General features: G+C 47.5%; 1 protein-coding gene across 1 annotated transcript in view; it reads right to left on the bottom strand.

Annotated features, from left to right (window-relative positions):
• LOC120921515 (carbonic anhydrase 9-like) overlaps nucleotides 1-13,988 on the bottom strand; it is a gene marked incomplete at its 5' end in the record, with an annotated part of 100,347 nt that overhangs the window by 41,582 nt on the left and 44,777 nt on the right. The window contains 2 exon segments of the mRNA XM_040333996.1: nucleotides 6,901-6,993; nucleotides 10,216-10,358. Coding sequence (XP_040189930.1) covers nucleotides 6,901-6,993; nucleotides 10,216-10,358 — 236 coding nt within the window.

Genomic DNA, 13,988 nt, shown 5'->3' with positions numbered 1-13,988 from the left:
AGTGAATGTTAAAGTTTGGATCTGGAATCCGAAACCAATGGGAGCCGAACATTTATTTTCAGTAATGCCCATTTTCTAAGTTAAACATAGAGGTAATGAAAAAGAAAGGGCATGGGGGGTCAATAAAGAAAGGGGAGCTATGTGATACCCTGAATCACACACCACACTACCTCCTACCACAGTCAGAACGGACAGCTGCCGGAGGATAAAGCACTGCGGTTTACCTCTCCCGCAGCTGTCTATTCAGTGTGAATTATTCCTAATGCCGCGTACACACGATCATTTTTCAGCATGAAAAAAACGTTGTTTTTAAAAAACGTAATTTAAAACCAAGGTGTGTGGGCTGCACATAGTTTTTCAGTTACTGAAAAACGTAAAAAAAAAATTCAAACACGCTGCATTTTTTAACATCGTTTTAATAAAATAAGTTTTTCGGGTTGTAAAAAATGATCATGTGTGGGCTAAAACGACATTTTAAACCCGTGCATGCTCAGAAGCAAGTTATTGGGAGCGCTTGTTCTGGTAAAACTAGCGTTCATAATGGAGATCGCACATTCATCACGCTGTAACAGACAGAAAAGCACGAATCGTCTTTTACTAACACGGAATCAGCTAAAGCAGCCCAAAGGCGAAAAGAACTTCCCCTTTAGAGTGCCGTCGTACGTGTTGTACGTCACCGCGCTTTGTTACTCATTTTTGAAAAACGATGGTGTGTGGGCAACGTCGTTTTTAATGATGACGTTGCAAAAACTTTGTTTTTTGGACATGCTGAAAAAACGACATTTTCTTTCATGCCGAAAAATGATCGTGTGTACGCGGCATAAGTGTTTTTCCTAAGCTGCAATTCAAGATGGAGAGATCAGGCAGGTTTGGTCCTCCTAAAATATAAATGTGCTTTTTTAGAGCTACAAGGCACAAAAAGTGATCTCTTTAGCTGGACGGTATGTTCTGCCTATTTGTTAGGATTGTATATCAGTGAGATCCGGCAGACCTGATCTGGGATAAGCAACTCACAATCTATTTTTCTCTCAGATCTTAGAGCTAAACAAATGTAAACGTGATACAGATGCCTTGAAGTCGTTTTACTAAATCCAGAGGAAGAGAACAGGCAGAATACATGTGAAAAAAAGATCATTCAAAACTATTTTCTAAGCTTGAAGACTGAAAAATGGGGCAGTTCTGAAGGACATATTTCAAGCCTTTCTTATGCAGGTGGCAAGTTTGAGAAGAAGAGAAATCAAATTGCCCATGAAATCTAAAATTTGTCTTTTCTTTGAAAAACTAAAGCTGGTAACACTGCCACGTTGGAGGCAGCCTATAAGGTTCTTCTGCGCTGGTACAGAGTCCCAGCCCATATCACCAAGTCAAACCCATCATGCAAGGACAGATGATTTCGGGGTTGTGGTCAACGAGGAGAAGAACTGCACACATGGTGGTATTGCCCCCCCTCTTGTAAGATTTTGGTCAAGGGTCTTTGGCCTACTATCCTCCCTATTTCATGTTCCCTTCCGTAAGGACCCCAAATTTGCATTACTCCATTGCCCGATCCCGGGCCTTTTCTCTCCCCAACTAGCCACATACTTATTTATCGCTGCCAAACCAACAATAGCGAGGGCTTGGAAAAAACCTTCTGTCTTATTTCTAGAGGTCAAGGATACCTTGACGACCCTTATGATCCATGAAAAAATGTCCAGTGTCCTCCATGACTCCCATCAGGGATGGACTGGCCATAGGGACTACAGGGAGTTTCCCGGTGGGCCGATGGCTCAGTGGGCCGTTTTTTAAAACAGATTCTCTCAGTCCCCCCTCTGTCTCTCAGTCCCCCTCCTCTGTGTCTCTTAGTCTCCGTGTCGCTCAGTCCCCCCTCTTTTAGCCCCCTCCTCTTTCTCTCAGCCCCCTCTATCTCTCAGACCCCCCCCTCTGTCTCTCAGTCCCCCCTCTGTCTCTTAGCTACCCCTGTCTCTCAGCCCCCCCCCTCTGTCTCTCAGCCCCCCCTCTGTCTCTCAGCCCCCCCCTCTGTCTCTCAGCTCCCCCCCTCTGTCTCTCAGCTCCCTCTTCTGTCTCATTCACTCCCTGACTCTTAGGCTGCTTTCACACTGGGGCAGGCATTGACGGTAAAACACTGCTAGTTTTAGCAGCACTTTACTGTCGTTTTAACTGCACTATTCGGTGTCTAGCAGGCGCTTTTAACCCCCACTAGCAGCCGAATTCAAGGTTAAATGCGCCCATGTAGCGCTGCTGCCGAAGTGCTTTGCAGGCGCTTCAGCTGCGGTGGCCATTAATTTCAATGGGCAGGAGCAGTTTGTACACCGCTCCTCCACCGCCCCAAAGATGCTGCTTGGAGGACTTTTTTTAACGCCCTGGCAGCGCCCCAGTGTGAAAGCACTCAGGCTTTCACACTGGGACTGCAGCGGAAGAGTTTTTCAGTCGCTTTACAGGCGCTATTTTTAGCCCAAAAGCGCCTAAAAAACGCCTCAGTGTAAAAAGGGGTCCTACACTCACCCCCTGTCTTTTACACTCACTCTCTTTTTCTTCCCTCAACCCTCCCTCTGTCTCTCATTCCCCCTCTCATGATATACAATAGTGGATGTAGGGGCCTTTTGATGGGCGTGATTTTTCGGGGGGGGGGGGGTGGGGGCATTATTTTATTGAATTCAAGTGGGCCGGTTTGGATGAAGTCCAGGGCCAAATTTTTGTCCCAGTCCAGCCCTGACTCCCATGCAAAATTCCCCAAGGTATGGGCCCCGTGGTGGTCCTATACACTCCCTAATCTACACCGACTAGTCTTGGACTCTAAATTTGATTTGATCCCATCTCCAGCCTGGGGGGCTCTCCTTTCTCTTTCCCACTCCTTTGTTTTTGGACACCAACAATGGAAATAGCACTACCTCCTTTTTGAACCGGCTGTAATCTCCGAGGAATTCAGCAGGCATTTAGCATCTGGAAGTAAACAATTAGGGGTATGGACAGTTTGTCATGTTTGGAGGTATAGAGCAGGCAGGCATTCTACACCAGGAAATGTTATATCCGTGCCTTTGTATTGGACCTTAAAGATGGAAACCGCATACATCTTCCCAGCACAAAGTTTTAGGGGTAGATTCAGAGAGAATTGCCTATCTTTAGGCGGGCGTAGCGTATCTCAGATACACTATGCCGCCGTAAGTTTGAGCAGCAAGTTGTGTATTCACATAGAACTTGCGCTGAAACTTACGGCGACGCAGTGTAACTGGGCCGGCATAAGCCCGCCTAATTCAAAATAGGCTAGTTGGGGGCGTGTACTATGTAAAATAGTAGTGACCCCACGTTTTTAACGTTTTTAACGAACGGCGTATGCTCCGTCCATGGACGTATCCCAGTGCGCATGCTCCAAATGACGTCGGCAAATCGTCATTGCTTTCGACATGAACGTAAATTACGTCCAGCCCTATTCGCGAACGACTTATGCAAACGACGTAAAAAATTCAAAATTTGACGCGGGAACGACGTCCATACTTAACATTGCGTACGACTCATAGAAGCAGAAGCAACGTTACGTAGGAAGAGCCTTACCCAAACGACGTAACACCGGACGCACGTACGTTTGTGAATCGGCGTATCTAGGTCATTTGCATATTCTACGCCAAAAACGACTGAAGCGCCACCTAGCAGCCAGCGTAAATATGCATCCTAAGTTACGACGGTGTAAGAGACTTACGCCAGTCGGATCTTAGCCTAATTTCGGCGTATCTTGCTTTCTGAATATAGAAAGAAGATACGCCGGAGCAGCTTTGAATTTATGCAGCGTATCTATAGATAAGCCGGCGTAAATTCTTGCTGAATCCGGCCCTAAGTCTTCACGGTCAAAAGTAGCAATTTCTAAAGAAGAGGGGCCATATTCTCAAACAAGTTACGTAGGCGTATCAGCAGATACGCCTACGTAAGTCCGTTTCCTATGTTTAAGTGTATTCTCAAACTGAGATACACTTAAACATGCCTAAGATACGACAGCTTGCGCCGTTGTATCTTAGGCTGCAATATTTACGCTGACCGCTAGGTGGCGTTTCCTTTGCGGTCAGCGTAGAATATGCAAATGACTAGTCACGCCGATTCTCGAACGTACGCTTGCCCGCCGTAGTGTTTTAACGTCGTTTCCGTAAGCGATACGCGGCGTAAAGATAAAGATGCCCCCTAGGTGGCGTACTCAATGTTAAGTATGGCCGTCGATCCCGCGTCGAAATTTCAAAATTAAACAGTCAAAACAAATGACGTCCGTGAGACGTCATTTAGCGCAATGCAAGTCGGGTAATTTACCCGACGGAGCATGCGCATTACGATCGGCGCGGGAGCGCGCCTAATTTAAATGATCCACGCCCCCTGCCTCGATCATTTGAATTAGGATGGCTTACGCGGGTGGACTTTACGCGATGCCGCCGCAAGTTTACAGGTAAGTGGTTTGGGAATCCGGCACTTGCCACTTAAACTTGCGGCGGCGTAACGTAAAGTACATACGTTCCGCTGCCTGAAATGTATGAGAATATGGCCCGTTCTCTCTAAAAATCCGCGGGCTGCGCTTAAGGCACTTACACTCCGCTGTCCCAACTTACAGGAGCAAGTGTTGTATTCCCCAAACACTTGCTCCATAAGTTGGGACGGCAGAGTGTAAATGCCCCGGCGTCGAAAAAACACGATGCGGACCCGACGCCATCCGTAACATGGCCTACGTGGGACTTGCGGAAATTTACTCCTCATATAGCAGGACTAAATTTCGGCTTACGCAAACGACGTTAGCGACGGTTACGCGACGCGAACTCGTTCGGGAATCGGCGTAGAAGGATCATTTGCATACGCAAATGAGTCCTTCACGTAAATGCCATCTAGCGGCGGCCGGCGTCATTACATTTAAGATCCGCCAGTGTAAGTGACTTACAGATGGCGGATCTTGGGCCAGATTCACGTAGCTCAGCGGATCTATAGATCCGCTCGATCTACGTGAATTAAGATCCGCTCCCGCAAGTTTAGGAGGCAAGTGGCTAATTCACAAACCACTTACCTCCAAACTTGCGACGGCGGATCCTAAATCCCCCAGCGGAATTCAAATTCCGCGGCTAGGGGAGTGTCATATTTAAATCAGGCGCGCTCCCGCGCCGATTTAAATACGCATGCGTCGTCCGGGGAATTTCCCGGCGTGCATTGCTCCCACTGACGTCAATAGGACGTCAGTGGTTGCGACGTGATCTAGACTTGCGACGCGCGTGTTCGTGAATCGGCGTACGCAAACGACGTAGGAAATTTCAAAATCGACGCGGGAACGACGGCCATACTTAACAATACTTACCCCTGCTTTTAGCAGGGGTAAGTATACGACGGGTACCGCGCTACGGAAACGACGTAAGAACACCGCGTCGGGTCCGCGTACGGTCGTGAATTTCGCGTATCTCGCTGATTTACATATTATTCAGTGTAAATCAGCGGGAACGCCCCCGGCGCCATTTTTAATTCAAAAAAAAGATCCGACAGTGTAACACAGTGTGACACTGTCGGATCTCAGCCCTATCTATGCGTATCTGATTCTATGAATCAGGTGCATAGATAGGACCAGAAAAAATCCGAGATACGATGGTGTATCTGAGATACACCGTCGTATCTGCTTCGTGAATCTGGGCCCTTAAGTGTATCTATGCGAAAATGATTCTAAGAATCAGGAGCATAGATACACGGGCCAAAAAAGGGAGATACGATGGAGTATCCAGAGATACTCCATCGTAACTTCTATGAGTATATGGCCCAGAGTAACCAGGCTGCAATTTACCCGGAAAAAAGTGAGGAAGGACACGTTTTTCAGGTTTGATGCCAGAGAGAGAACAAGCAGATTGCTCCTTTTAATAAACGTATTTTTTTTGTCCAAACAGATGTAAAAATGAAAGTATTTGGCAGAACAGCATTCAGGAGAGGACGCTATCTCTGACAAAGCGCGCAGATTTAATAACATGTATTAGACCATCTATTTGTAGAGATATAATATAAATATTGTACAGATTTTAGAAAATCTCATCATTTGTATTCAGGTGCACACCAATAAACCCATAATGGTAGTTGTACACGATTCTAGACATTACTAATGGAAATGTGTGGAAACATGGATGAGCACAAGAAAAGTAAGTGATTGGAGATTTAATGGAAAGCGTACATGGAAAGTACATGAATGTTCTATTGGTGCGTAGGGGGGGGGGGGGCTGGAATTTAGAAGAAAACAAGTGTACAAGGGTGAACTTACCCTTTAAGTAGGCTCTGACTGACCCAAGATGGCTGCTGGAGTCACATGGGGAGTCAACATCCAATTGGGTGCTTAACCAGTGACCCATAAAGGAACTATTTTCCTCTTGACTTCCTCTCCAGCTGCGGTGCTGCTGTGGAGAGCACTACCTGCAGTGGAGAAAGTAGACTGCACCTGCCTACAAGTACATTACTGCTACTGTGGTCACTGCAGGGTATTGCAAATGGGAACTTTTCACACTTCCTACAGACAAAGAGGACTCTCATACTAGGATGAGGAGGACTCTGATACTAGGATGAGGAGGAGTCTGATACTAGGATGAGGAGGAGTCTGATACTAGGATGAGGAGGAGTCTGATACTAGGATGAGGAGGAGTCTGATACTAGGATGAGGAGGAGTCTGATACTAGGATGAGGAGGAGTCTGATATTAGGATGAGGAGGAGTCTGATACTAGGATGAGGAGGAGTCTGATATTAGGATGAGGAGGAGTCAGGGGTGACAGATGGGACGTTAAAGACTATTTAGGATTATTCTGTATGGAAACATTTCCACCGACGGCTATAAATGCCACAACTGCCGCAGAGACACAACCTGTAAGCAAGGCTGCAAATAATCCCGAGATCACCTCAGTTTAATGGCCACCTACCTGTATGAAGGCAGCCAGGACTGCCAGACCTCCAGGCTGGGTCACCGCCTCATCCAGACTCTGAAAACGGGAGGAGAAATGGACCACATGGATCTGATGGAAGAGACGGCTGTCAGTTATCTGAGAGAGACTTCCTAACCAAACCTCCTAACCCTAATACCTACCCCCCCCATCCTATCTCCTAATCCTAATACCTACCCCCCCATCCTATCTCCTAATCCTAATACCTACCCCCCCCCATCCTATCTCCTAACCCTAAAACCTACCCCCCCCCCCATCCCCCCACATCCTATCTCCTAACCCTAATACCTACCCCCCCCATCCCCCCACATCCTATCTCCTAATCCTCATGTCTAGCCACCCGCCTATCTCCTAACCTTCATCATTAGCCACCCGTCTATCTCCTAACCCTAGCATTAATCCCTACAGATCATCCTATATCTTAACCCGACCCCTAATCCTTCGCCTTCATCCTATCTCCTGACCCCATTGTCTACCCACCATCCTATCTCCCAATGCCTAGTTATCATCCAATATCCTAACCCTAAACCTAGTCCCTACACATCATCCAATATCCTAACCTTATCCCCAAACCCTAATCCTCAGCCTTCATCCTATCTCCTATTCCCTCATACCTATCCATCATCCTACCCTAACCCCAGCCATAACCCTAATCCTTAGCCCTCACTTCATCCTAACACGAACGTTCATCCTATCTCCTACCCCTTGAGATAACCCCTAACTCTCACTATACCCATCACATGAACCCCTTCGGCATCACTACAACTGCCAGTCCAACCTTTACCACGACCTTAAACCAAAACTCAACCCACAGATTTAAATCCCGTTCTTCTGGCAGTGTTCATTTATATTCTGCCTACTAGTCCATGGCCAGTGTATGAAACATTCAAAGATCGCCTCCGGTAATCACAGTCCCGGTTATTTCAAGCCTTCAGATGGCTGGTGACATAGCTGATCAATGGGCCAGATGGTGGACTTCCACTTCAACAACTAAGTCCCAACTATGACCCTAATTCCAAAACCCGTAACATGTTACCATCATTCTAACTCCTGTAACCAAAAGTCCTGCCATTCCACCCATCATCAACCTCATTCTCACTTCCAACCCTCAACACTTCCTTTATTCTAACCATAAACCATCATCTTTACCGCCTTGCACTCCTAGACATCACCCTGGCCCTGGACCTGATTCCTAACCCTCGCTCCAACCCACAACCCTCAGGTCACCCCGTACTCATTACCCAGCCATGACTCTGTAATAGATGTAATCACAGCGCCAATAACACTTATGCCGCGTACACACGATCGGATTTTCCGGCAGAAAAACCTTCTATGTTTTTTCCGACGGAATTCCGCTCAAGCTTGGCTTGCATACACACGGTCCCATACAAGTTCTATGAAATTTCGACCGTCAAGAACGTGGTGACGTAAAACAGTACGACATGCCGAGAAAATTAAGTTCAATGCTTCCGAGCATGCGTCAAATTGTTTCCGAGCATGCGTCGGAATGTTGCACGCCGGAATTGCTACAGACAATTGGAAATTCCACCAGCAAAAGTCCGATGGAGCATGCACACGATTGGAATTCCCATCCTTGAGCTCCCATCGGACTTTTGCTGGCGAAATTTCCGACCGTGTGTACGCGGCATTAGTGCCAGGAAAAAGGTCCCAGCCTGTTTATGCTGTTCTGTGTCTAATACAATGACTGAAAACTTGTCTTATCATGGAGGGCCGCCCCCAGACCACTATCATGGAGGGCCTCCCCCAGACAACTATCATGGAGGGCCTCCCCCAGACCACTATCATGGAGGGCCACCCCTAGACCACTATCATGGTGGGCCTCCCCCAGACCACTATCATGGAGGGCCACCCCTAGACCACTATCATGGAGGGCCTCCCCCAGACCACTATCATGGAGGGCCTCCCCCAGACCACTATCATGAAGACCCGCCCCTAGACCACTATCATGGAGGGCCTCCCCCAGACCACTATCATGGAGGGCCACCCCCAAACCACTATCATTGAGGGCCACCCCCAAACCACTATCATTGAGGGCCTTTCCCAGACCACTATCATGGAGGGCCTCCCCCAGACCACTATCATGGAGGGCCGCCCCCAGACCACTATCATGGAGGGCCACCCCCAAACCACTATCATGGAGGGCCGCCCCCAGACCACTATCATGGAGGGCCGCCCCCAGACCACTATCATGGAGGGCCTCCCCCAGACCACTATCATGGAGGGCCACCCCCAAACCACTATCATGGAGGGCCGCCACCCAGATCACTATCATGGAGGGCCTCCCCCAGACCACTATCATGGAGGGCCTCCCCCAGACCACTATCATGGAGACCCGCCCCTAGACCACTATCATGGAGGGCCTCCCCCAGACCACTACCATGGAGGGCCTCCCCCAGACCACTATTATGGAGGGCCGCCCCCAGACCACTATCATGGAGGGCCTCCCCCAGACCACTATCATGGAGGGCCACCCCCAAACCACTATCATGGAGGGCCACCCCCAAACCACTATCATTGAGGGCCTTTCCCAGACCACTATCATGGAGGGCCGCCCCCAGACCACTATCATGGAGGGCCGCCCCCAGACCACTATCATGGAGGGCCGCCCCCAGACCACTATCATGGAGGGCCGCCCCCAGACCACTATCATGGAGGGCCTCCCCCAGACCACTATCATGGAGGGCCGCCCCCAAAGCACTGTCACGGAGGGCCGCCCCCAGACCACTATCATGGAGGGCCTCCCCCAGACCACTATCATGGAGGGCCACCCCCAAACCACTATCATGGTGGGCCTCCCCAGACCACTATCATGGAGGGCCTCCCCAGACCACTATCATGGAGGGCCGCCCCCAGACCACTATCATGGAGGGCCGCCCCCAAACCACTATCATGGAGGGCCGCCCCCAGACCCCTATCATGGAGGGCCGCCCCCAGACCACTATCATGGAGGGCCACCCCCAGACCACTATCATGGAGGGCCACCCCTAGACCACTATCATGGAGGGCCGCCCCCAGACCACTATCATGGAGGGCCACCCCCAAACCACTATCATGGAGGGCCGCCCCCAAACCACTATCATGGAGGGCTGCCCCCAGACCACACACACCATGGCCAGGTACCACAGATCACCATTACATTGAATGATCTCACTGGGGCAGTGGTACTAATAGTGACCAAAATGACTACCAGCCAAGGCTAGTCGCACTGCAGTGATGACAGGCCCTCTTCAGAATGTCTATACAGCAATATCAGTCATATTTCTGCCAACTGACCTCTCCGGGGAATTTCTGCCCATTGACGGTGTGCTCCGAGCCCGGGCTGCTTTGTGAGCCCCAGTGGAAGTGAAGCTGAGCCGCCCGGTACGTGTTGGCGAGACCTCCAATTATCTGTAATGAGTCCGGAAGCTGCAGGACCACTGTGGAGAAAAGAGACCTCAATAACGAGACACAATATAGAGGGAAGAGACCTCAATAACGGGACACAATATGGAGAAAAGAGACCTCAATAACGGGTCACAATATGGAGAGAAGAGACCTCAATAATGGGACACAATATGGAGAGAAGAGACCTCAATAACGGGACACAATATGGAGGGAAGAGACCTCAATAACAGGACACAATATAGAGAGAAGAGACCTCAATAACGGGACACAATATGGAGGGAAGAGACCTCAATAACGGGACACAATATGGAGAAAAGAGACCTCAATAACGAGACACAATATGGAGAGAAGAGACCTCAATAACGAGACACAATATGGAGGGAAGAGACCTCAATAACGGGACACAATATGAAGGGAAGAGACCTCAATAACGGGACACAATATGGAGAGAGAGACCTCAATAACGAGACACAATATGGAGGGAAGAGACCTCAATAACGGGACACAATATGGAGGAAGAGACCTCAATTACGAGACACAATATAGAGGGAAGAGACCTCAATAACGAGACACAATATGGAGAGAGAGACCTCAATAACGAGACACAATATGGAGGGAAGAGACCTCAATAACGGGACACAATATGGAGGAAGAGACCTCAATAACGGGACACAATATGGAGAATAGAGACCTCAATAATGGGACACAATATGGAGGGAAGAGACCTCAATAACGGGACACAATATGGAGAAAAGAGACCTCAATAATGGGACACAATATGGAGAAAAGAGACCTCAATAACGGGACACAATATGGAGGGAAGAGACCTCAATAACGGGACACAATATGGAGAAAAGAGACCTCAATAACGAGACACAATATGGAGAAAAGAGACCTCAATAACGAGACACAATATGGAGGGAAGAGACCTCAATAACGGGACACAATATGAAGGGAAGAGACCTCAATAACGGGACACAATATGGAGAGAGAGACCTCAATAACGAGACACAATATGGAGGGAAGAGACCTCAATAACGGGACACAATATGGAGGAAGAGACCTCAATTACGAGACACAATATAGAGGGAAGAGACCTCAATAACGAGACACAATATGGAGAGAGAGACCTCAATAACGAGACACAATATGGAGGGAAGAGACCTCAATAACGGGACACAATATGGAGGAAGAGACCTCAATAACGGGACACAATATGGAGAATAGAGACCTCAATAATGGGACACAATATGGAGGGAAGAGACCTCAATAACGGGACACAATATGGAGAAAAGAGACCTCAATAATGGGACACAATATGGAGAAAAGAGACCTCAATAATGGGACACAATATGGAGAAAAGAGACCTCAATAATGGGACACAATATGGAGAAAAGAGACCTCAATAACGGGACACAATATAGAGGGAAGAGACCTCAATAACGGGACACAATATGGAGAAAAGAGACCTCAATAACGGGACACAATATGGAGAAAAGAGACCTCAATAACGGGACACAATATGGAGGGAAGAGACCTCAATAACGGGACACAATATGGAGGGAAGAGACCTCAATAACGGGACACAATATGGAGGGAAGAGACCTCAATAACGAGACACAATATGGAGAAAAGAGACCTCAATAATGAGATACAATATGGAGGGAAGAGACCTCAATAATGGGACACAATGTGGAGAGAAGAGACCTCAATAATGGGACACAATATGGAGAAAAGAGACCTCAATAACGGGACACAATATGGAGAAAAGAGACCTCAATAACAGGACACAATATGGAGGGAAGAGACCTCAATAATGGGACACAATATAGAGCGAAGAGACCTCAATAACGGGACACAATATAGAGGGAAGAGACCTCAATAACGAGACACAATATGGAGAGAAGAGACATCAATAACGGGACACAATATGGAGGGAAGAGACCTCAATAACGGGACACAATATGGAGAGAAGTGACCTCAATAACGAGACACAATATGGAGAGAAGAGACCTCAATAACGGGACACAATATGGAGAGAAGAGACCTCAATAACGGGACACAATATAGATGGAAGAGACCTCAATAACGGGACACAATATAGAGAGAAGAGACCTCAATAACGAGACACAATATGGAGAGAAGAGACCTCAATAACGAGACACAATATGGAGGGAAGAGACCTCAATAACGAGACACAATATGGAGGGAAGAGACCTCAATAACGAGACACAATATGGAGAGAAGAGACCTCAATAATGAGACACAATATAGAGGGAAGAGACCTCAATAATGGGACACAATATGGAGGGAAGAGACCTCAATAATGGGACACAATATGGATGGAAGAGACCTCAATAACGGGACACAATATGGAGGGAAGAGACCTCAATAACGGGACACAATATGGAGGGAAGAGACCTCAATAATGGGACACAATATGGAGGGAAGAGACCTCAATAATGGGACACAATATGGAGGGAAGAGACCTCAATAACGAGACACAATATGGAGAAAAGAGACCTCAATAACGGGACACAATATAGAGGGAAGAGACCTCAATAATGGGACACAATATGGAGAGAAGAGACCTCAATAACGAGACACAATATGGAGAAAAGAGACCTCAATAACGGGACACAATATAGAGGGAAGAGACCTCAATAATGGGACACAATATGGAGGAAGAGACCTCAATAACGAGACACAATATGGAGAAAAGAGACCTCAATAATGGGACACAATATGGAGGGAAAAGACCTCAATAATGGGACACAATATGGAGGGAAGAGACCTCAATAACGAGACACAATATGGAGGGAAGAGACCTCAATAACGGGACACAATATGGAGAAAAGAGACCTCAATAATGGGACACAATATGGAGGGAAGAGACCTCAATAACGAGACACAATATGGAGGGAAGAGACCTCAATAACGAGACACAATATAGAGAGAAGAGACCTCAATAACGGGACACAATATGGAGAAAAGACACCTCAATAACGGGACACAATATGGAGAGAAGAGACCTCAATAACGAGACACAATATGGAGAGAAGAGACCTCAATAATGGGACACAATATAGAGGGAAGAGACCTCAATAATGGGACCCAATATGGAGGGAAGAGACCTCAATAACGAGACACAATATGGAGGGAAGAGACCTCAATAACGGGACACAATATGGAGGGAAGAGACCTCAATAACGAGACACAATATGGAGGGAAGAGACCTCAATAACGAGACACAATATGGAGGGAAGAGACCTCAATAACGAGACACAATATGGAGGGAAGAGACCTCAATAACGGGACACAATATGGAGAGAAGAGACCTCAATAACGGGACACAATATGGAGAGAAGAGACCTCAATAACGAGACACAATATGGAGAGAAGAGACCTCAATAACGGGACACAATATGGAGAGAAGAGACCTCAATAATGGGACACAATATAGAGGGAAGAGACCTCAATAATGGGACACAATATGGAGAGAAGAGACCTCTATAACGGGACACAATATGGAGGAAAGAGACCTCAATAACGAGACACAATATGGAGGGAAGAGACCTCAATAACGGGACACAATATGGAGGGAAGAGACCTCAATAATGGGACACAATATAGAGGGAAGAGACCTCAATAACGAGACACAA

This window comes from Rana temporaria (assembly GCF_905171775.1).
Source record: "Rana temporaria chromosome 1 unlocalized genomic scaffold, aRanTem1.1 chr1b, whole genome shotgun sequence".
Taxonomy (NCBI): Eukaryota; Metazoa; Chordata; class Amphibia; order Anura; family Ranidae; genus Rana; species Rana temporaria.
Note: the sequence above shows the minus strand (reverse complement) of the source record. Positions and strands in the feature narration are given on the sequence as shown.